The following is a 23,308-nucleotide window of genomic DNA, read 5'->3' on the forward strand; positions in this document are numbered from 1 at the left end:
CTCCTTTGAGTCCGACTTAACTACAATCTTTTACAAACCCAGTGATCTAGCAAATTCACAACCATATAATAATGCAAGAGCCTCCGCCGTAGTGGCACTTAGAGCATTAATCTTCAGGTTCCTTGCCACCACAAACCTTCCTTCATCGTTTCTAGCAACGACCCCAACAATACCCTCGCCATTGGTAGCAGCCCAGCTTGCATCCACATTCAGTTTAGTAAATGGAGAACAGGGGGGAGACCAACGGACCAAGCACGAAGAGGTAGCCCTGCACAGGAATAAAGTTCCCCGTTGGTGTACGGGAAACCTCCAAAAAAAGCTCTAACCAAGGAAGAGAGAGACAAAATGACTTCTTGTGGTGTGATAACCGTTTGGTTATAGAGGTAGTTACACCTAGGCTTCCATATGTGCCAACAAGTGAAGGCTGCATAAGACAAGAGCCAATAGCTTCTTCCTTAGACCCCATATTAGAACTGATGAGAGAAGATAACCAGTTAGTCAAAGTCGAGATGTCAGCCCTATCCACTTTGTAATTTAGAAAACCACCAAACCAGATGGTTGCAACCCATAGGCATAAAAGAAGCAAGTGCTCAACAGATTCCTCACGAGCATTGCAGAAAGGGCATAGCGGAGTAAGTGAACATCGACGCCTATAAAGATCCTCCATTGTAGCCAACACTCGATTCAACACCCCCCACATAAAGCAGTGGATCTTCGCCCCCGGGGGGGGGGGGGGGGGGGGGTCTTCAACTTCCAAATGACCTTCCAAACGTGAGAAGTCGAGTAAGATGTGGAAGTAACCCTAGCCGCCATTGGCACCGCTCGGGAATGCACCTGGTGGTATCCTGACCTCACAGTGTAGACCCCGTTCTTATTCTCCGGCCACACCAACCTATCACTTCGCATTTGGTCACCAATGCTAGTGTCAATAATCGCCTTGCACTCCTCATCCGAAATAAAAGGCTTGAGAAAGTCAATATCCCAAGTCCTCGAAGGCCCACATATTAAAGAGCTCACACGCAAGTTCCTCGACACCAGCACATTACCTTGAGGAATAGGGTGCCCGAGAGGAAGAGACGGGATCCATCTGTCATGCCAAATTCGAACACTTTTCCCATTCATAACTTGCCAATGGACACCCCAAAGTAGGATATCACGCCCCACCAGCAGACTTGTCCATCCCTAAGAAGCCCTGGCCCCACGTTTAGCCTCCAGAAACAAGCAGTTAGGGAGTTTAACACACATTTTTAACCTCATTTGCTCCTCATGCCTTACAAAATTGTAAAGTATTAAGTTTGAAGTGCCTTTCCCTTGGGAAAAAAAACAAATTTAAATATTTAATTTGAAGCGGAAAGCGCTGAAAAATTGTCCAAATCGTTAACTAAAGAGGAAAAATAACCATGCACCCATAGGCCTTCGGTAGTGTTAACACTCGACTGTTTCGTTGACCCCAAAAGTTGGGCGATTATTTATCTGAAAACAACAATTACAATCTCAAGGGAGAATTACTTCGACAGGAGGTAGAGGTACAAGTAGGTTCCCTTGAGGATCCAGGGGCAGTGCTGGTGGCAATGTTTGAGGATTTTTCTCCTCCAATGATGGTGGTGGTGGTGGTGATGGGTATTCCTCTTTCCCGTCATTGGTTTTTGGCTTTGACAAACCAAAGTGTTCCCTTATCTTCTCTAACTTTTCAAAAATCTTCTTCCTGATCTCGGGATTGACAATGCGTGCTTCGGCAGGTTCTGTTGGAAGAAGAGTGAGTGATGCCAATGTCCCAACTGGCAAAGATAACATCACATCTCTTCGTGAAACTCCGAAGGTTTTTGGAGAGCCTGCTTTTTGTTTTCCCTCACTTCTCACCTGCAATATGAGGATCAAAGACGTTAAATAAAGAAGAGAAGTAATTGTTCCACAATCCATCGCGGTTTCAGTTTCAGTAAACGACGAAGCTAGAAGGTACTAACAATGGCAGTATTAGAGCAACCAACTTAGCCTACACCTCCAGGCCTTTTGACAATTAAGAATCAATCTGAAAGACCGAACAATTAAATCCGGCTTGTTACAATTAATCCCTATTAATTTGAGATCCATTTGTATCTGTGAACAGAAAAATTTATCAGTAGCTTAGACCCTTGGGAAGAAGACACTGAAGCTGGAGATGACAAAACAGATCATATGTTCGGTACTTTTACTCAGATCACCATGAATCCATCACGACAAGCTTGATCACAACAATTATTAAGCATAAATTAAGCATTTCTCCAATGGTTTACATTGTCGACAGAAAATAACTTGAGCAATGTGAACCACGCGTCAGCGATTACATAGTCAAAATCTTGGTAACCTTCTCCACCAAAAACATATGATTGGAGATTCAATGGATGATAAGTGTGATCATCTCTTCGTCTGAAACTCCGGATATGGAGATACAATGAAATCAAATGCCAAATTTGAAATACAAGGACTATTTCCCATGGTTTAACATCATGCTCTTAAATTGTTTCTTTATGGACAAAATTTATTAGATCAGCAGCTGCATAGTACTAATAACTGTAACTTATACAACCAACGATGTGAACACTGAAAACTTCCAAATATTTGGAAAAGATACGGTTAGTTTCAAACGGCACGGGACGATAGCTTCCCATAACAACTGCAATGCAGTTTGCACTCAATGATACAAATTGGTTATCCAACTTTGAACTAACCAACCGTTGCCCTGCAATTAAGTTGCGAATGCAGGTGCACGCTATATGCACCGGAGCTCTATAGCCTCACAGCTAACCCTCCCCATAACAAACATTAGGAGTTTAGGACAAGATATAAATCTGAACACACAACTTAAAGTTCACAGTTTAAGTACTAGTTCGATATTAAGGTGCTTTTATAAAAAATGGGTATAAAAAAAAAACTGAGCTAAACAAGAAGGTGTTTGGTAAACACTTAAAAACAGCTCATTTTCACAATTTTTTGTGAAAAAAAACTGAAAACGTGATGCAGCAAAAATGAGCTTATTCTCAAATCACAGCCGAAACAGTTTTTTTCTCAAAGCACGCAATTTCAAACCAGCCCTAAGTTTCTTCGCAAATTTTCGGAAATAAGGAACATAAACTAGAGTTACTACTGATTCATTACCCTGAAATTAGACATGCCATTGCCCTTGATCTGTTAAAAATTGAGTGAAATCTACATTTGAACTGATTCACATGTCAAATAATGTATGAACAAGAACTTCAAAAAAAAAAAACAAAAAAACAAATTAAATAAATAAAAAACAAAACTTGGTGAATTTTTGTTGCTGAAATGAGCTCGGACAAACAAGGTCAATCGATTCAGAGTTCAAATATTGATAATTAAACACAAAATAGATCAAAAGAAAAGGACTTAAAGCAGCAAATTGAGTGAGTTGAAACAGTACAAGTAGCAACCTGAAGAGGAAGAGCTCTGTGCTTTGTGGTGGTGGTGGTTGTCACCGACATCGAGCGCTTCGTGGGCAACTGGGTTTCTCCGACCGCCGCCAAAGTAAGCGGACCGCCCACCAGATTGCTGCAACTAGACAATGCCATCTGTCTCTCCCCGGCAAAGATCAACGGTCTCAAGACTCCCAACTACTATTATTGTAGAGTTTGAAGGGGAAGAAGTCCGGAATCCAACTTAATTTTGGTTCTCAAGTTATTGGGCGTTGTGTAAAAGATTTCATTGATCCGGCCTGGTTGTAACTATGGGCTTTTGGTTTAAAGTCTAAATTGACATTGTCTTTGTTCTGTGTCTTTACCAGGGTATATAAAATTGATTGAAGAAAATTTTCAGTGTGTCAAGAACATATCACGGTTCTTCAAGTGTCATTATAGAAATGGTTTGATGCTTAAAATTTTTTTTTCAATCATTTGTATTATAATACTTGAAATACTAAGCCGTATTCTGAAAAAAAAATTTCTCTATTGAGTGGTGATATGCTCCCTCACTTTTACTATTTCGACACTAATTATATAAATCAAATACAAACTGGGTGGAAAAATATGACAGAAGGTACGACTCATTTTTTGTATTTGAAGAAATAGATTCCAAAACTTTTTTACAAGTCGTGGTACTTGTATTGTTGTCTTCGATCCCCACCCAGTCTGCCAGACATAACATTAAAAGCAGGTTAGTACAGTAACCTAAGGAAATGGGTCATCTTCAGATCTTTTTCACCAAATGCACAAATTCAGACTTTTAAAATTTAATCAAACGGCTAAAGTTATTATAACTTATAAAAGAGGTCTCAGCTTTTAGCCGTTAGATCAAAATTTAAGAGCCTGAATTGATGGATTTGGTGGAAGAGATCCGGAGAGGATCCCTTTTCGTAACTTAATATGGCATGTGACACTATTCACTTCTTTTTTTTTTTTTTTTTTTTCAACAAATGATATTATCTACATTAAAAGAGTGGAAGAGTGATTAAGCCTCACAATAGAAATATAAAATAACTTAATCATCAGATGATTCTGTGGCACCGATTTTGTCACACAATTTTTTACATATGTTTTTGTGGGGCCCATTTTATAATATATTGCAACGATCCAAACCGTTTATCTTTTAAGTCTTTCCTAAAAGATCATGTCTAACAAAAATCATCTAAATTTGAAACCATATGACTTTGGATCAAGAATTTAGAGTTTCTTTGTAGAATCGTATTCATTTATTCTCTTTACTACAAATGAGTGTCTTAATAGTTTTTTTATTTGTCTAAGCAAGGATGATCTATGAATGAGGTTCTAAAAGATAGACAGATCGAATGGTAAAAATTTATTACGTTCGTTTATTTATTTGAGTGATTGTTTGGATGAATGGTACACAACCACAATGAAAATGGAAATGACAACTCCTTGTGATTTGCCAAGAACATATTTGTTTGTATTTGTTGCATCGACCACCCAATCGGCCGCGATTCTCTTGCATTTGTTTGCATCTGACGAACCCATACACAATTAAACTGATAATTGATAAAGCAGACTCACTCATTTTCTATATTTGGGTATGGACGGGGGCATGCATGCACAAATCTTGATCGATTGGTACGCACTTCACTTTATTCACCCCTCAAAAGAAGATAGAAAAAGTTCAAATCAGAAATTTTATTTGTAAACCTGATAACAAATATTAATATGTTCATTTGTTATAAAAGTGAATCAGATCATTTGAGAACAAAATGAGTCTACAGCTGAGGTTAGTCCAGTGGTGAGAGTGTAGGGAGGGAAATGAGTAGGAGCTTCTACTTAAGATTTTTTATATTCAATTTGAATAATAAAGCTCTGTGCTTATGATCAGAACTGTTTATATTATAAATCATATTGCAAAGATTTTTTTTTTTTTTTTTTTTTTTTTTAGGAAACCTCGACGGTACGAGGGTAATTATATTGATAACGAAAAAAGAAGTTACACCTAGTGAGGGGGAACATAAACATAACCCCTCTAGAAATGAAAACAATAAAGATACAAGGAAAGGAGGCCCGGGGGACATAAAACTTAACCCCTTTAAAGCCAAACCTAAAGGTGTGACATACAAAACAAATCGAACAACATCACAAGGTTAAGAAAATAAAATAAGAAAGTGAGACAAACATGTATGTCAAAATGCACATTATTATTATTATTATTATTATTATTTTCTTTTCAAAATCATCTCCGCAAAAAATGAATTAAAACTAAAGTCGTTTAGTTAATGTATTATAGTAAATACTTATACAGTTCGTATTGCTTATACCAATTCAGTTAATCTGTTTTTATACAATTCGATGACTAATGACCTTAGTTTTAATTGATTTTTTTTTGCATAAGTTATTTTTATAGAGTAATTTATAATATGAATGGTTCCGATTATAAACATGAAGTTTTATAAATCAGGAATGAATGATTTTGAGTACGTAGGAACTTCTACTTTGAGTGTTCAATGATTGTGTACGTGCATATAATGATAAATTTTGATGAATACTATAATTTTCAAAATCGTATATAAATTTGGTTAGCGTAAAAGAGGTTTATGAATTTCACGTTATATAATGGTTAACAAATAAAAATACAAGAATTTCACATTATAATGTTGACAAAATTAAATTACTTATGTTCTACTTTTAATTACACTGATACAATTTATGATTAAAACCACCATAATATTCATCGTGTTCTGCAGATGATATATAGTAGTGGACCGTTTGACCCTTCGCTCTAAAATATTGGCATTCGTATCAAATGGAGCCTCTACGTAGTAACTGATCTTGATCCTCCATCGTCCCTTCACTGGCAGTTGAGCCTCCATCGTCACAAAGCACATGTTGGAATTTGTCAAGAAATATCATATTCATTTGAAGAAAGAAGGGAAAAGTTGATTAGATTAGACTAGCTAAGAAAGACTAAGTGAATTACCTGGACACGATCACCTTTTTGATGAAAGTTGATCTGCTTCCTAATTAATAAACTTCATATGAAAACATCTAGGTCAAGAATCAAGATGTTGAATTCCATGCAAACCCTTGTCAAATGAACAGTCTCTAATTGCTTTATACATCAGGTTCGTTGTCTGTTCGACCTATCAACATTCCAGGTAGCAGACTAGCTAGCTAGTCACTACTAGGTCTCTCCTAGCCACATTATTTTTCTAATTAAGGATGTACCTATGCGGCTTATGCTAATTATTCTGCAGTTCGAAAGCAAGAAAATGCTACTGTGGAAGCAACTTAATCTAATTTGGTAACTAGATTGGTTTCACATCCAATTTAATTAGTAGAGTGAGTTCAGGTATTTGATATTAAAGATGACTATATGTCTTGGAAAAACAAAAAGATCATAAGCCTGCCTACTTTTTGGACTGGGTTTGGGTGTGTAACCTACGTACACCTGAAAAATCGATACCGGGCAGCTGCAACTGCAAAAACTAGGGTAAAAGTCCAACGACTATCAAAGTTATGTTAGATTACCGCAAAAGGGATAGCCAGCCTATTACTATATTTTCAATTGCTTTCTTCTTCATATTTCGAAAGGAAAAGAAGGAGCCAAAAGATATACCTAAACCGCTTTCCAAATGAATTATCCAATAAATGCATAAACAGGATTAAGATTGGGAGTTTTAATTTACGTTCTTCTTTCTAGGTTATTGACTATTTTATGCATTAAAGTAACTCTATAATTTAGGTTACTGGGTCAAATACCAAGATGCTACTCAATATATAGTTATCTAATACGAAGCTGCCTTGTTTAATTTGTTAGATGGTCAATCAAGTTGATTAATCTATATAAAAAAAAAACACGATTACCTTCTAATTAGGGTTGTGAGGGGTACTATATACCTAGCCTTTACCGTAGTTTCAGGTCGAACAGACAACGAAACTAAGATTAATTTGCAAGGGACTGCTCATTTGACAAGCATAGCATGGAATCCACTCACCCGTATCATCAAAACATGTCAAATACATCCCTCGCCATCTTCGACCATGGTTGTTCAATATCTCTTTGGTTCCTGCAAAAAAAAAAAAAAAAAAAAAAAAACACGACAAACACGGTGATCTGGATTAAGTACATAAATCGAACTAAATAATAAGCAAAACTACCTATTCGGAAGAACGTATATATGTACACCAAAGCTTAAGAAGAGAGGAAGACAAGAACCTGATCTTTTGAGGAAGAGACCTAACTAGGAGGTGTAATATAGTTGCTGGGTTGAGCTTCATTTTATAGAGATAAGAAGGAACCTTGCTATCCTTTTTCAAGCTATCACAATTGTTAATTATTGGGTGAGCGTGCGAATTCTATACGGATCTTCATATCAGCTAAATCCTTACACGTGACAGATCATTGACTAACCGGTATTTAGTTGTTTATGTTTCCATCTCATTAAAAAATATTAATTATAGATAAGATCGATTGATGGAGGATCAATCGACGATGTAAACTGTAGCTGCTATTTTAGATTAGGATTTAGAACCAGAGTATACTAATCCGACATTCTTGTAAAAATGTTAAAGTGGTGGACCAGGTTGATGTCCCTACTTTATGGCAAGATGACCTTAATTAATTCATTAGCTTGCTTCACTTAAATTAGTAATTGTACACATACTATGTATGTGCTTATTAAAATTTTATAAATTTTACAAAGAAAGAAAATATAAAATGGCTGCTAAAACTTTATGGTGACGACCCTCAAAAGAGTTTTTGTTATTGAAAGGTTGTTCATATCTTTAGCAACTGTTTCTAGATAACTATTTCATCACTAAAAGTTCATTTTATTCTGCAGAAAAACGTAGAAGAGGAAATGGCAGCAACTAATATGGTTGCTAGGCGTTGAGGCATAATAAAATTATTTTGCGTGTAATTTACTATATTGCCTGTTATTTGTATTTTAGTTACTTTTCTTTAGTTTTGTTGACAAGGTTCATTTGGCATTTTCACTTTCTTTTGATTGACAAAATTTTTTTTGTGAATTGGTAATTTAGATTACGAACAAGGAGCTCGAACTCGTGTGGAAGGAAAATCACACCAGTACTTTAACTAATATGACTAAAATGAAGTCTGCATGATATAAACCTAATATTATTAGAAATCCATTTTTGGTTAATTGTAGGATGCATGCAAGATTAAATAAGCTTAATTTTGCCATGTGGATTCATCAATATATATAAAAATATTTGCGGTTGTGGAAGGGTACTAGGGCATTATTACAAAGGCCAAGCAACGTGGTTTATTGTTAATTCATATACTTAACGATGAACCTGCGTTCTCCACTGTCCATGCATGATGTCACATTATATATATATATATATATATATATATATGTGGGATATACTGCATTATACGTGTGCTTAATTTGAGCTAAATAAATAAGTACAGGTACTTATTTAACTAAATTTGTAGAGTACTCTCACTCTGCAAATAATCAAAAAGACAAAAAGCTTAACAAAGAAAAATTTCAGCCTCTGTATAATTAGGGCTTGGGAGATCATAGTTCCTACTATATATGTTGCTAGAAATCGAACCAAAAAATTATAACAAACTGTAGCACATGCATCCTCTGTAAACATCGCTATCAACGATAGGAAACTGGAGACGGTTTTACTTGTGTTAGTTTGATCATGAGCGTTTTAAACAAGTTTCGGTTAGAGTTAATTAACTGGATAGGCAACATATATAATTTGCTCATCAGAGATCTTGCCAGGCTTCAAGCTGATGGAGGTCTACTAGGTATACTCCTTTGTTAATAAGACTCGTCTCTAAGCAAATTTTCTTCTCTAAGTAAATCTTCTTTTCTGCAGATGATAACAAATAACAGTCCTCAAAATTTTGCAATAGTGCCGGCTCCGCAGGGAGATCTAGTTAATACACAAAATAGTTTTCCTAGAATCTCGGGCACCAAGATACATAAAAAGAGAGTTTATTTTTCACCAACTTTTCCTTTACCTTTGGTAGAAAACTACAAGTTGAAATTTAGACTTCAAAGAGATTTCAAGATAGATATTTTTCCAACATATTATATATGTAGCAAGGGAAGAGAAGTGAGTCCTCAGATAGCTTGGCCTTGCGGTGATCTAGGTATGAAAACTTCCTTTTCGCACATCATACGTTTTAGCTTTTTCCTACACAACATTATTATACATACCAATAAGGACGATACTTGCGTCCTTCATTTGCAATTGATGCATATACAAATATCATACATGAGACAAGTAGGCAGAGCAGCTCCGCACATGTGAGACCCTATATGTCTAGTTCGTCGCATTTGATCGATGTAAGTGAAGTCAGTTCTACACACCACTTTTCTTTTCAGGTCACGTACATTCTTCTTTTTTTAACTGTTGAATTGTACAAAGTACAAGAGAAAAGGGCTCAGAGCACATGTGATCTAATATCTTAGTGGATAGGTGTTGGGTTTATGCCAATGCGTTATGGGTTTGAAATTTCTCATTCTTTAAATTATTGTAATGGTTTCAAACTCTTCCATGTTCTAATAATAGTAAAAAAATTAAAAAGAAAGGATCATAACTAAAAAGGGATGTGCAGAAATCAATCCCACATCCTTCTTACCATATTGGCTTATGCCAGCTAAGACCAGATTGCTTGTAATTCATGTCATCATCCACGGGCTTTGCTTGGGTAATTGAAAACAAATCAAATCAGCTATTACATATATTTAGCTATAAGGGAAATAAAGATGAACGATAAGCTAATCTACATACTGAATTGTACAATTAGTTAAAAGTAGGGCTGAGAAGAACATACATGCTCCAACTTTGTAATAAGTTATAAGTATTTGTGAATAAAATTTAAGAATTGTTGTTAACACTCCAATATAGTCAGTTTATATAATTCAGTAGTAGCAATCAGTTCCCAATTTTTTTAAAGAAAGTCAATTTTTAGTTATTTTTATAAGTAAAGGATAGTTTATTCAACCAAAATATAAAAAAAAAATAAAAACACAGAACAATATACTTGAAAGAGAAAGAGAGATCGGACCCGGAATTTAAGCAGGATGCCTGCCATTTGCATGTGGGTGTGGTTGTAATGTGGTCCATTGGAAACTGACATATCAATATACAACTTGGAGAGAGAGAGTTAGCGATCGATGGAGGTGTCACATTCCATGCAAAACCTTGTCAAGCGAACAGTCCCTTGCATACACCTCATATTCATTGTCAGATCGACCTTGCATTTGCATACCCTATCAAATATACTTAACGTGGTTTTCCTGGCTCCATTTACTCACTACTCATATAAATAGGTCTCTCTAATTTGATCGATCACATGATCGTGTTGGGGCGAAATCAATGAACAAAGCGAGAGTCGCTTAACACTTTATAAGCATATATATAATGTTTTTAATTTTCTGATGTAGAATTCGCACTTTTAACAATCAATGCTAGCTGGTGAGACCAACGTAGTTAACAGTTCCTAAATTTTCGTTTATATATACCTGCTATGTTAAACAGGCTGCAATGCATTGTATACGTGTGTGTATGTATATAGATGATGAGAACACAAAGCCCATAAGCCACACACATAGAGAGAATGACATATGTCCAACTACGCACACAAGCCTTGTATTACTGATATGAAATAACATATTATATTTTGTGTGTGTGTGTGTATATAAGCTTCCTACTTCCAATTTGCCAAGAATAAGGGAAACAAAATGTTTGCGTAACTTGTACGTGACAGGGAAGTGTCGACATATATAAGTACAATATTGTCAAATTATTAGGTGAAAAAAAATAGTGAAGGCTAACTAGCTAGGTTCACTAAATTCACTCAATTTCACAGGAAAAAGATTCGCTCAATTTAGAAGCCCTAATTCTAATTAGTCATTATTTTTATAGGAAATTCTAATTAGTCTTTATCATTGTCAAATAATTATCATTAATTTATTGGGGAATTTTAATGAAACACTCCAAATACTGTTCATTTTTAACGAAAAATCACATTTTTACATTTTTGTGATACTATTTACTACACCTTTATTTGTTATTTTTCATTAAAACTATTTTATTTTATTTTTTAAATTCGTTGGCTTTCTTATATTGTTTGGATTAATGGATGGCGTACTGGTGCCCATGAAAACGGAACAATATACACTTAGGTCATGAACGGTCATGACCCTTTGTACTGCTCACAATAGAATATCAACACGTGTCTTTGTTGGAATACCAACACCTAACTCAAACTTATTATCATAAATTTACTATTCTAGTATCCAAACATCCTTCTTCTCCCTCACTGAGATATTGCCCAGCCTTCCATGTCTATAAACCAGCAAGCATTTCCAGGTCTCCCATCCCATCTCCTCCCCTAAACTCTCTCCATCGACCCTACACCCAATTAGCATCTTCTTTTCAGAGGAAGTCATGGAAGCACCATCGGAGTACTTCGCGGGAATAGCCACCACCTTCCCCCTCCCTGCTACCATGGCTGCCTTGGGATAGAAGATGACGGATAGAGGGCGGGGTCGATGGAGAGATATTGGAGGAAGAATTGGGGATGGGGTCGCCGGAGGGGAGAGCTTGGAGTAGGAGACGGGCCGGGGGAGAGGCTGGGGTCGAGGGAGGGCAGAGGCTGCAGGAGGTGAGGGTACGCTGCATTTACAGATTGATATACAATATAACATATAAAATATACATATATATGTACGCACACATTATTTATTTTAACCACATCAAGTTCTTGCAGATACAACTATTTCATATCTTTTCAGCAAATTATTATCAAGTTGAGATAAATAATATTTATGTGAGATCAAATAATTAACTTTAAAAACCTCGGCAGTACAAGGAATTTTAATGATCTACTCATCTTTATTATCAAACCTGTTAATGGTTTTGAGGCCTCCTCACTTCATCTTAGATGGAAATTAAAACTAGTGGTTTGAGATTAAGGAACCAATCCATTTCAACTCAAGCAGGAATTGCTGTAATAAATATACAATAAGCCATTTTCTAGCTAGCTATAGAGAGGGAATCAATCAAGTTATTTCTCCTGTAGTATGGTAAATTACTTAAACTGTATGGAGGAGGAGAGCTAGAGTTTTAGGGTAACTTGAAAGTATTACATCTTGAGCTAGAGTTTTAGAATATTAAACTGTATGGAGAAGTATTTTCCAACATCCTTCACCTTATTTTCACCTTGCCGTTGACCCTCAATCATGGAAAAGCATATGAACCAAAACTAATTGACAATAGATGGAGAGGCCAGAGATCTTTTAAGCACATAATGCAGACTTTCATCTTTAGTGTATGATACTCTGAATGCATCATTCTCTCCATCTACATGTGCTAGACTCTTAACCTTGCTTTCAACCTTAATTAGCGGTCCATATTTCTGTTGTTTTAAAATATCTTACCCTCCTTATGTCACAAGAAATACAATATATGCCACTAATTGAATTATTGTTTAAAATGAAGTAAACACAAACATATATATTCGTACCGAAACTAGCATATAGATTCCTATTGAAACTAACTTATAGACTTAACATAATTTAAATGGAGCAATGATTGCGGAATTTTAATTAATTCAATTGGAGTTTTGGTTCCTTAACGAAAAACTCGTGAGTATTATATATCCTTAAAGGTCTTTTTGGGTAACTTCAATGTTTCTAATATTGACCATTGCTTTGTAGTGTGACAAGGTCAAGGACCAGATTCATAAACTTTTACTTCATGAATCAGAACTCTAATTAAACTAAAGTTCAGAATGTTGGAGGCTGAAATTGAATGAATATTCTATCACTCTATATATACATACATATGTACCCAACTAAACTACTTATAGCGTTTTTGAATTCTCAGTGCACCTGAAAATCACATGCAAAGCTGTACATCTAGTTTAGCGCTTACACCTACCAAACAACACATAAAATACACAAACGCACAAATGTAAGTGCATATTCATGCAAGTCAAATTATTAATAAGTCAGTTCGTCTTACAAATTTCATGGAGGTGGGCACATCTTCCAGGTGAGTTTATATTAATTAATCAATCAATTAAGTTGATCGACACATAAAACAAATCTGGTTCCTCATGAAAGAAGAAAATAAAGTCGTCCTGTTCATAAAGGCAGCAGAATAATATTCTCTAATCCTATACATATGCAAGACAATTCGAGCTAGGGTTTGGTTTTATATCAAGGTCGAACAGACAACGAAACAAAGGGCAATCCAAGAAAGGACTGCTCGCATGACAAGCATCGCATGGAATCTACTCACCCATATATAAAGTTAGCATAGAGTCTCTTCCTTCAGATTCTATAAGTTGGTTAATTTATATCCATCTGGAAAGCAATAAATTGTTGTACTCAGAATACATGTAACTTATAAATTACCAAAATTAAGTAAAACACATATAGCATAACGCAGAAGATATGATAAAAAGAAGAGGAGCAAGTACCTTTGATCTGGGCAGAGAGCATATGTGGTAGCTCAGCCTGGTTTTGTCATAAGCATCGGAGGCTCAATTTATAGAGACCTGATGTATATATTAATTGATCATTATATAAAATAAAATTAAAAAAAAAATATCTGAGTGAGGAGGGGTTGAAGCGTGTGAAAGTGGGAACATATGTGATCGAACTACATTTGACACGTGAGAGAGGGGGTTTGACTTTGACTCACGGGTGACACATGAGGAGATTAGGGAATTGAATGGTGCATGTCATGTGCCTCTCATCCTTAACAACCTCTCCTCTAGCTCCTCTGTCGATAGAGATATTTTTATGTGTACTGAGAACATTGAAACGTAATGTTATAGTTCTACTTTCTTTGAAGGTAAAATATTTCATTAATCAAATAAAGCAAAAACCATTATCGATCAAGACCATAGTATTAATATAATTACAAACGTAATAGAAAAACAATACAAAACTTACTAAATAACGGTACATTCACTATTTTTCAAAATATGTAGAAGTGAGAGATATGTACAACTATCCCATGTACTCATTTTATAACACAAAAAATATGATGTACACAAATTGTTTCTCTTTCTTTTCATTTGATCTTAATTTTTCCTTCTTTAAGTTAATCTTACTTGTTTTTGGCCTACTGTTATACCTTCTATCGATTGTTGTTGATCGGCCAGAAGCACTGGTCAGCACCTTCCTTAAAGTACATGCTGGAGAAGCTAGTGGAATTACGTAATCATCACCCAACACAGAGAGAGAGAGAGAGAGAGAGATAGCATTAGTAAGAAAAGAAAACAAGACGACAATGAGGGAGGTTAGCTGTGCTCGTGTGATTCTGAAATGTTGATAGAATCATAGGGTCGAATACTTGATGTTCTTGTCCAACCGCTCACATGATTTTATTTCTTATCTACCAATTACCCAAAACCCTTCCGTGCTCTCTCTCTCTCTCTCTCTCTCTCTCTCTATTTATATTCTCTGAATTTATTTGTTTTTATTCAGCTAAGTGGGTTTTCCGTTTTGAGCTACCTCGCCAATTGCCACATTATGTCATTAGACACCGACGCATGCCGATCATATTGGCCAGTACCTTTTCGATATCTTATGTCGATATATAGGAGAAGGACTCAACAGTTTCACAAAATTTACCAAACGATCTCTGATGTCCTAGGTTAAAACTCAACCTCGTCACCTCCTTTAATTAAACAATCGAAAAAACTGCAGTGCATCGTCTTCACATGCAATATTGCATGCGTGCAACTTGCTGGTATACACTGTACATACATACATCCAACATCCGATTTACAAACTCTGGTTCTTATATCATAGACACAAAAAATAAAAAAAGGATTATAAATTGTCAAGACGACTGCATAATCAAAGAACTACATTGATTTAGTTTTATTGCGATACAAGAAGTGTATTTATAAACACCTAATTAAATATCTGAAACAAATTAGGAAATCAATGAACATGGAAGCAGTCTATTAAACTGTAAAAGATTATAAGAAAGCAATCTTAATCCTTACTTTATCAGAAAATCCTAATACATAAAAACCAAAAGTATCTTAACATAAAAATAAACGAAGTTGTTAACTGGCTAACTTTTTCAAGACATACAAAGTTGTCGATTCATTTTTCATGCGGCATATGGGGAAAAAATAAATATCAACAAAAGTTTAGTTGAGAATGACTGAAATTATAACAAATAATATGAAGCAAAATGGATCATATCACTCAACTAGGTAATTTAACGTGTGTGTAATAATGCTAGTAATAGATTTAACTTTTTATACAAAATTTGCAAATAATATGATATGTCGTTAATAAGAAATAAGCACATTAATTACACTTAAGTAATAATCCAATCATAAAAAATCATGTCATATGATTTACAAATTTAGTCTAAATTAAGGTCTTCCTATTATTACCCTTTAACGTATATATAGAATAAATGAAGCAAAATGAGTGTTAATTGTCTTTATTGTTTATTAGGGATAATTATATAAGCTAATCATGACAAAGTATATAGAAAAAGAAAAATGGGAAGCTATTAATGCAGCCTGCCTAGCTACCAGCTGCTTTATAAGGACTGAGAAGTCAATCGCGGCAAGAAATTAAGCTAAAGAATGTGCGGAGGACGACATGAGCATGTGTAATCTGTGTAATCTTTCCTGAGAGGCTGAGATCAAAAGGAGAAAACTAACGGTAGAGGTAAACTTCAACCAACATAATTAACCAATTGTCGATAATCACTATCTAGCTAGCTAGCATGTCCAAGGGTAGTTTTAAAATTTTAATGGGGCCTACATTAGTTAATTATTATCTATTTAAGCTAACATTGGAGCCTATGTTATTTAGTTAATATAGTAAGCATATATTTAGGGATGATGATTTTGATTATCAATACATCATCTATATAAGCATATATTTAGGGATGATGATTTTGATTATCAATACATCATCTATATATATATATATATATCAGATCCTTTAACAAGAAGGATCGCCATTTAAAAAAAAAAATGGAGACACCCTCTTGACCGTTAGATTGGTTTTAATGAAATTGTGTTGTTGAGATTAAATCACAGGCCGCACACTTTTCATTAAAGTCAATCTAACGGTCAAGAGGGTTTCTCCAATTTTTTTTTTAAATGGGGATCCCTCTTGTTAAAGGATCCTATATATATATATATATATATATATATATATATATATATATATATATATATATTACTTAGGGTCCCACGGTTAATTTTATTCAAGGGATACATAAACATGTCGTTTGATGGAGATAATTGGTTTGGATATGATTACGCACTATATTAAAGACATTTTGAAGGGAAAAATGAATGATAACTTTCCTATTTTGTTCAAGTTGAAGATTACTCATAAAGAAAAGTTGTCCCTTTTGATCCTACCATTTTAATGGAGACTAGTAGGGATATCTTTTCTTCATGGGTGACCTTCACCTTAGACAAAATAGGAATTTCTCATCTATTTCTTCCTTCAAAATGCCTTCAATGTAGTGTATAGTCCTATCCAAATTAGTCATTCCTTTCAAATGAGGCCTAAAGGGTTGGTGTAGTGGAAAATAAGCATAATTTTGGAACCTTTAATCCAAGTTCGAATTCTCACGTATGCATTTCTTGTGGCCACGGACACCGCTTTGGCGTACCATTTTACTTGAGCAACAAAAATATGCAACCACCGATCGTATAATACTGAGACTACATGAGATGGAAATTAATTTATCATAAATGTGGGGTACGATAAAGAATAATAATATCAATTAAATTAGGTCATAAAGTATAAGAGTCAATTAAATTAGTCAATTTAAGCTCAAAGTTGAAATGTTCAACTAATACCTCAAAGTTGAAAAGTTCAACTAATACGTTCAAAAGTTCAACAATAACAACATTCACCGGTATAAGGCTATATCCGAGATCCTGAGTTCGATTCATGCCTTGCCATAATCATATGTACATAAAAATAAAACACAAACACTAAAAAATGAATAAAAATTACACAAAATTTGATTGATCAGATTAATTTAAAGAAATTATGGTCACTGCATTTCCAAAATTCACGAAAGATTTGTGGCCTACCTAAATCAAAATTTTCCGTAAAATTTATCTATTGGATGTATATAATATGAATAGAGTAATAATGATAGAAATATCACAAATTTGTACCATATTATTATATCACATGATGTGGCAACAACCATTATCCAATTAAATAAATTTATTAATTAATGCAGAATGTACACATTATGTACATATCACTTATCACATCATATCGTATACTAATATGATACATATATGTGGTCTCCTTAAATATGTTATAGCAATGCACCACCCCCGTCCCCATAATATAAAAAAGTTCAAAGAATTAATGGATTTGAAACTAAAATTTCAACAACTACCCCACCTGAATTCTTTTGATGGTTTCTATATTTTGTAAATATGTAAGTGGGACCCAAACATCAAGGTTATACGTTGGAAACTGCATATCCTGCTCCTGCTTCTCGCGTCAAAAGTATCATTGTTCATATTACTAGCTAATTAGGGTTTATCACGTCCACAACGTCGTGTAATTTGTTTGGTGCGTGTTGAAGCTTGAAACTGTACCAACCCCCAAATGAACACAACCCCACCAACTACCACATATTGTCCTCAACCAACTACTTTTAACTTGGTGTGTGTGTGTGTGTGTGTGTGTGTGTATGTGTGTTTGTTGGGTCTCTGTACATACATTTCCAGAAAGTTTTTGCGTCCCTTTCCCAGCAATGGTAATTTTACTGCTTCAGATCAGAACCGTAGGTTTGTATCAACTTCTGAAACTCATATTTATATTTGTCCTCACTCCACAACCTAATTATCTTGCAAATCACGTAAAGGAATAGTCAGTGAACAGTTGATATCACCTTACAAATATATTGGATTCTGTTGTTACTGAAAGATGCTACAAAGTATTGGTAAAACTTGAAGGAAGGTTTTATTTCAAAATTAGTTGATAATATGTTGAATTTCTTACAAGTACATATAATGTCTATTCTTTCTTCGAAATGAGCTTCATACTCTCTACAGGATTTCTCACAGGTTTATATCTCACAAGAAAGACTTTCATAGTACAAATCTACCATCATCATGATGTTCTGTGTCAGTAATATAAATATATCTATCAATATTTGTTCATATGACTTTATGTTAATGACATGAGATATCACAGTTATGATATATACACACATACCATGTAAGTTACTTTCTTCACCCACAACTTAGAAAATGGAAACTCTACTTGAGTTCCACTCCGTCGCATACTTAGGAATGAGCTGCAGTATGGGTAGCCCTAGAGATTTCTCAAAGATTAGAGGCATGGCAAACTTAACAAGTTAACAACTGACCTGCGATTTTATTTCGGGTAATTTTAGGGAGATTATTTTTCAACTAAAATTTTAAACTAAATGATATATCACCAATAGGAAGTAAACACGTTAATCAACACTTAAGTAATAATTTAATCATCAACAACCACATCATTTAATTTAAAATTTTTAATTCAGAAGTTTAATCTCCCTAATTTAAACATTCTATTTTAGATTATGAGCGAACCATTTACATTTTTCGTAAATATAATATTGTAGCAATAATAATAATTAAATTATTATGATAACGACATAATTGATATGTTTCACTTTTAAAATATATGTACATATATATAAATAAATAAATAAAGATGTCATAATTTGAATAACATAGTAATGTCACTAATAATAATACCTACACATTTTTTCAAAAAGAAAAATGAAAAAGACAATGCCAATAGACTAAACGGCAGACAACATGAACACAACTTTAGATTTTCCACCGTTAAAAGATAATCCCACTAACGGCTCCAATTAGTTGGGATGGGACCTTTCATTCTATTCCCAACCCCAATTAGTGCCTCGTACCTTTTGCTTGATACTTTGAAAATTGCGATTTATAGTCAGTTGGTGGTGGGCAAACCTTAAGGGCTTGTTTGATAGACTAAATGAAATCGGATCTTAGGGAGAAGATTGAATTGACAATGATTAATTAGGCTTTGAGTTCCAATTTATTATTTAATAAATCTAGAGATTTGTAAAGATAACCTGAATCTGGTATCTACTTTTTAGGTTTAGAGTTTGGTTTCATCCGAGAACGTAATGGCAGCAACAGTTTAGTTTAAATTACTTGAAATTAGGGTGTTTGTTGTTATTTGTTTTGGCAAACTTCAAGCCTAAGTTTGCGAAGGCTCCAATTGTTTCTTGGTTGTCTTTCTCATTTTGCTTGGACTTTTTACTTTATCTATTGTTGTTTTGCTGGCTCTTTTTGAGCCTTCTACTAATTTTTAATGGAAAGTGATCATTTCCGGATCTTTTCCTCTTAATCTACTAAGTTGGGGATCCAGACCATTAAAATATGATCAAACAACTAAAGTTATTATTAAAGTTGGTCTCTATTTGTAGCCGTTGAATCTCCGAATTTTCAAACCCGATAGATTATGAATAAGGGATCCGGAAAGGACCCTTCCATTTTGGTTGGTAAAAGCATAGCAGTTTTTTAAGTCGTCAGCAATGACCATACGAACATCTCTCTCATCTCTCTCTTGGGACATGGGATAGCTAGCAAATCTTGATAGGCAGGCTGCAGGTATCGGCCCACATCTTGGTAGATATTTTACCCTTCAACATCTCTCTCCTGTCTCTCGGTGGGCAGGCGTCGACCCACATCTCTCGCGAGTCGGGACTCGCCGCGCCGACCTGACCTCACTGATCTCGACGACTTGACGGCACTGCTCGCGAAGAATTGATGTCATTCGACGCCGCTGCTCACAACGAATAGACAGCAATCAACGACACTGCTCGCGACGACCCAACAACATAGCTCTCAGCGAGATTTGGATGCCCGAAAATGGTTGCTGAAACGAAGAAGAAAGCCGCCCAAAACGAAAAAGATGAACACCGGCAAATCGAAAAGAAGATCACACACAATAAAGAAGAAAATTGCAAATCGAGGCTTGACAGAGAAAGTGGAGGATATATTGGTCATTTTATTAGTTGATTAGAATGGGCCAAGTCATTTCCGAAATGTCAAACACGAGCCCATTCTTGTTCTAATAGAATGGGCCGGATTGTGATTAGTTAGGAATTTTTGGGCTGGATCAAGTTTGCCAGACCAGATAAACAACGAGATATTGGGATTGGGACTCGCAGAATGCACCCAAAGACACCCAATTTAGGTTCTTTATTTAGCTAAAGCTGGCATATAATAGGAAAGGATACATCGATATCGGTATTAGTGGAAAAGTCGACATGCAAATTTATGGAAAATATCGATATCGATTGTCTTCGATGGAAATTTGATGAAAAACTTGAAATTTAAAATGAAACTTTAGAAATGTCATATGATAGTTTGTTAATATTTAACCGATATATCGGAATATCAACAAAGTCTGTTGATTTTAGCCGAAATTTAAGAGTTTCTCCGATATGAGGTGAAGTTTAGACTTCATCTCATTTCCATATCTTTTTCTTATTTTTCCAAAATATATATGATATCGAAGAAATTTCAAACATTGACGGTATGTGTGCCTATTTTTTTTATTTATTTTTATTTTTATCAAGTACATATGCTTAGTATACAGATTGAGAGAGTGGATATGAGCTTCCAAGAAGTCAAACTATAGGAAGAAATTAAACAAGGTGCTCGAAATCTTTCCTGTATTTTCTATATGGAAATACAACAACCTTCTGGGAACATCATGTTCTAATCCAACTCTGCACATATCGACACTAATTTCCCAGATAAGGAAATAAAAAAATGAGGAAAAAAAGTAACTGTGCATTGAGTTATCAATCTTCTAAAGTCATGAAAACAAATATTAAAAGAAAATAAGAGAAGTCCCCTTTCTGCTTCTGCTTCTGCTAGGGTTAACTTATATTATGGGCAGATGACATAATCATCGTGATTATAAGAGAGCTCGGTGTGCCGGAAGGGGCTGAGCTTGTTATGGCATGGCGACGGTCCAGAAGGAGGCACCGGCCCTCTCGGAAGCATGCCTTGAACCGATCTTCTAAACTCATCGACTTTAACTTCTTTCAAAACTCTGCTGCAGCTTCCCATTGACGCCATTCCCAAAAGCAGAAGCAGAAAAATAAGATAAGTGATTAACAAGCTCTTTGGAGGAGACGACATTATGATCAGCATGCTCATTCCTATACCCTTTTTATTATATATAGAAAGAATTAATTATAGTGGGATGATGAGAGAGGTTGAGTGCCGTATGTATTGGACTAAGACTGTTAGAATTTTTGACCTAAGGAATTAAAAAACCCCTAATAGGACTATTTGAATGTTTTTAACTTTTGTAATTGATAGAGTTTCCACGCCAGGGCGAGCATTGGAGCAACGGAAAAGTTGCTCTTTTGTGACCAAAATGTCACGGGTTTAAGTTGTAGAAACATCCACTTTGCAAAGCAAGAATAATGTACGATAGACGTTCTTCCACCAACCCTCATAAAGTAGGAAGTCTTTTTGGCTTGAGATTGCCTTTGTAGAGTTTCAACGCCAATGAAAAGAGGGTGCTCTCAACTGTTGAACTGTTTTTTTTTTTTTTTGTCAAACTGTTGAATTGTTTATGTGCTGTTTTTGAATGCCGTTGCCGTGGATGATTATGATTGTCAATAAGTTGAACAAACGCTTACGATAGCAGCCATTTTGGAAAAATCACATAGTAAATTAGCGAATATTCAAGTTTAAATTGTAACACCATCATTTTGTATTCAAACGAAAACTTATCTCTATAAATATGATTGTCATACGCCTCATGATGTTTATAAATTCAATGCGTATTTATTTGTCAATACTATTCAAGTTTATGACATATTCCATTATCATTGTATTCATTTTAGTAACACCATGTGACTTCTTAACGATCACGATAAATATTTTATCCTTTGCTTCTAAGGCACGAATGTGAAATGAAACGGGGCACTACAAGATTAAAAAATGCTCTTCAATTATAATAGTATTGAAATTCTTTGAAATGTGTTTGACTTGATATGCTTTGTATAGACAAAAACATAACCAACTTTAAGTATGGAGACATTTCTCAATGTACCAAGAACATGATCCGTCATATCATGTCATAATATAAATAGTTGATTTTTTTTTTTCAAGTATCTAACTACTTGCATTATGACGTTTGGTATATCAAATAGTGTTACTGACAAACTGAAAAATCTCTCCTACGTATGAGTTTATATGAAAACAGCTCCTAGTCTCCTACCTAATTTTGTTCATGTGTTGTATTGGGAACGTGGTGTAGTTTGGTCTATATCTATATATAAAACGTGGCAATTAGATGTATGATGCAAAGTTGCAAACTATGAATGACTTCTTTGGCAGGTTTCCAAGAAAGTGCCTACTAATTAACCATGTCATCATTCGGTATTGCTATTTTTTGCCAAAAAAAGTATTTCTGAGAAATCGCTACCATCCATGAATTAGACAAAAATTAGAGAGATCTGATATAAATATGGTCAATTAAGCGGGACATTAACTAATTTAAACCATGTGTCTGGTGCAGTGCAGCCTACCAGTTTTGTTTATGGATCAAATGCCCTTCTCAAAACCCCTTGCCATTTTATCATTCTCAAACTGTCAAAGAGTTCCTCGGTGGGATTTGGGGTAAGAGTAATGTTAGGGAAGCTTAATTTGGAGATTAAATTTTAGAAATTAAAGGACATGGAAGTTAATGATTGGTTTATTAGTTAAGCGTTGATAGACGTGCTTATTTTTATTGGTGATACATTATTTAATTTACAATTTAGTCTCTAAATTGAGTCTCCCTAGCATTACT

At 34.9% G+C, this 23,308-nt stretch overlaps 2 protein-coding genes and 3 long non-coding RNA genes across 5 annotated transcripts; all 5 read right to left on the minus strand.

The window, feature by feature from the left end:
• Positions 1 to 1,356: 1,356 nt before the first annotated feature.
• LOC103931854 lies at positions 1,357 to 3,696 on the minus strand. Its single transcript, XM_018643650.2, has 2 exons — positions 3,429 to 3,696; positions 1,357 to 1,860 (listed from the first exon to the last, which is right to left on the minus strand). The coding sequence occupies exons 1-2, from the start codon at positions 3,564 to 3,566 to the stop codon at positions 1,495 to 1,497; spliced, it is 504 nt and encodes a 167-aa protein (XP_018499166.2). The 5' UTR covers positions 3,567 to 3,696; the 3' UTR covers positions 1,357 to 1,494.
• Positions 3,697 to 6,019: 2,323 nt separating this feature from the next.
• LOC103931852 lies at positions 6,020 to 8,052 on the minus strand. The gene is made up of 2 exons (XR_664889.3): positions 7,645 to 8,052; positions 6,020 to 7,495 (listed from the first exon to the last, which is right to left on the minus strand). It is a non-coding gene; the product is annotated as an uncharacterized LOC103931852 (long non-coding RNA).
• Positions 8,053 to 8,931: 879 nt separating this feature from the next.
• Positions 8,932 to 11,107, minus strand: LOC125472057. The gene is made up of 2 exons (XR_007254035.1): positions 9,430 to 11,107; positions 8,932 to 9,278 (listed from the first exon to the last, which is right to left on the minus strand). It is a non-coding gene; the product is annotated as an uncharacterized LOC125472057 (long non-coding RNA).
• A 2,528-nt stretch (positions 11,108 to 13,635) lies between these two features.
• On the minus strand, positions 13,636 to 14,854 carry LOC103947035. Its single transcript, XR_007254008.1, has 2 exons — positions 13,906 to 14,854; positions 13,636 to 13,789 (listed from the first exon to the last, which is right to left on the minus strand). It is a non-coding gene; the product is annotated as an uncharacterized LOC103947035 (long non-coding RNA).
• A 6,286-nt stretch (positions 14,855 to 21,140) lies between these two features.
• LOC125472065 lies at positions 21,141 to 21,686 on the minus strand. Its single transcript, XM_048573123.1, has one exon. It carries the CDS (start codon positions 21,658 to 21,660, stop codon positions 21,388 to 21,390), a length of 273 nt encoding a protein of 90 aa, XP_048429080.1. The 5' UTR covers positions 21,661 to 21,686; the 3' UTR covers positions 21,141 to 21,387.
• Positions 21,687 to 23,308: the final 1,622 nt, after the last annotated feature.

The sequence above is a fragment of a genome, unplaced genomic scaffold, assembly GCF_019419815.1.
Source record: "Pyrus x bretschneideri cultivar Hongxiangsu unplaced genomic scaffold, Pyrus_bretschneideri_v1 Contig63, whole genome shotgun sequence".
Taxonomy (NCBI): Eukaryota; Viridiplantae; Streptophyta; class Magnoliopsida; order Rosales; family Rosaceae; genus Pyrus; species Pyrus x bretschneideri.

What these genes read in the sequence shown, in the direction of transcription:
- LOC103931854 (XM_018643650.2), bottom strand. Translation starts at nt 3,566, where the DNA reads ATGGCATTGTCTAGTTGCAGCAATCTGGTGGGCGGTCCGCTTACTTTG. An exon ending in ACAGAGCTCTTCCTCTTCAG is followed by an intron (nt 1,861 to 3,428) that starts GTTGCTACTTGT and finishes CTCATATTGCAG; the next exon opens with GTGAGAAGTGAGGGAAAACA.
- LOC125472065 (XM_048573123.1), bottom strand. Translation starts at nt 21,660, where the DNA reads ATGAGCATGCTGATCATAATGTCGTCTCCTCCAAAGAGCTTGTTAATC.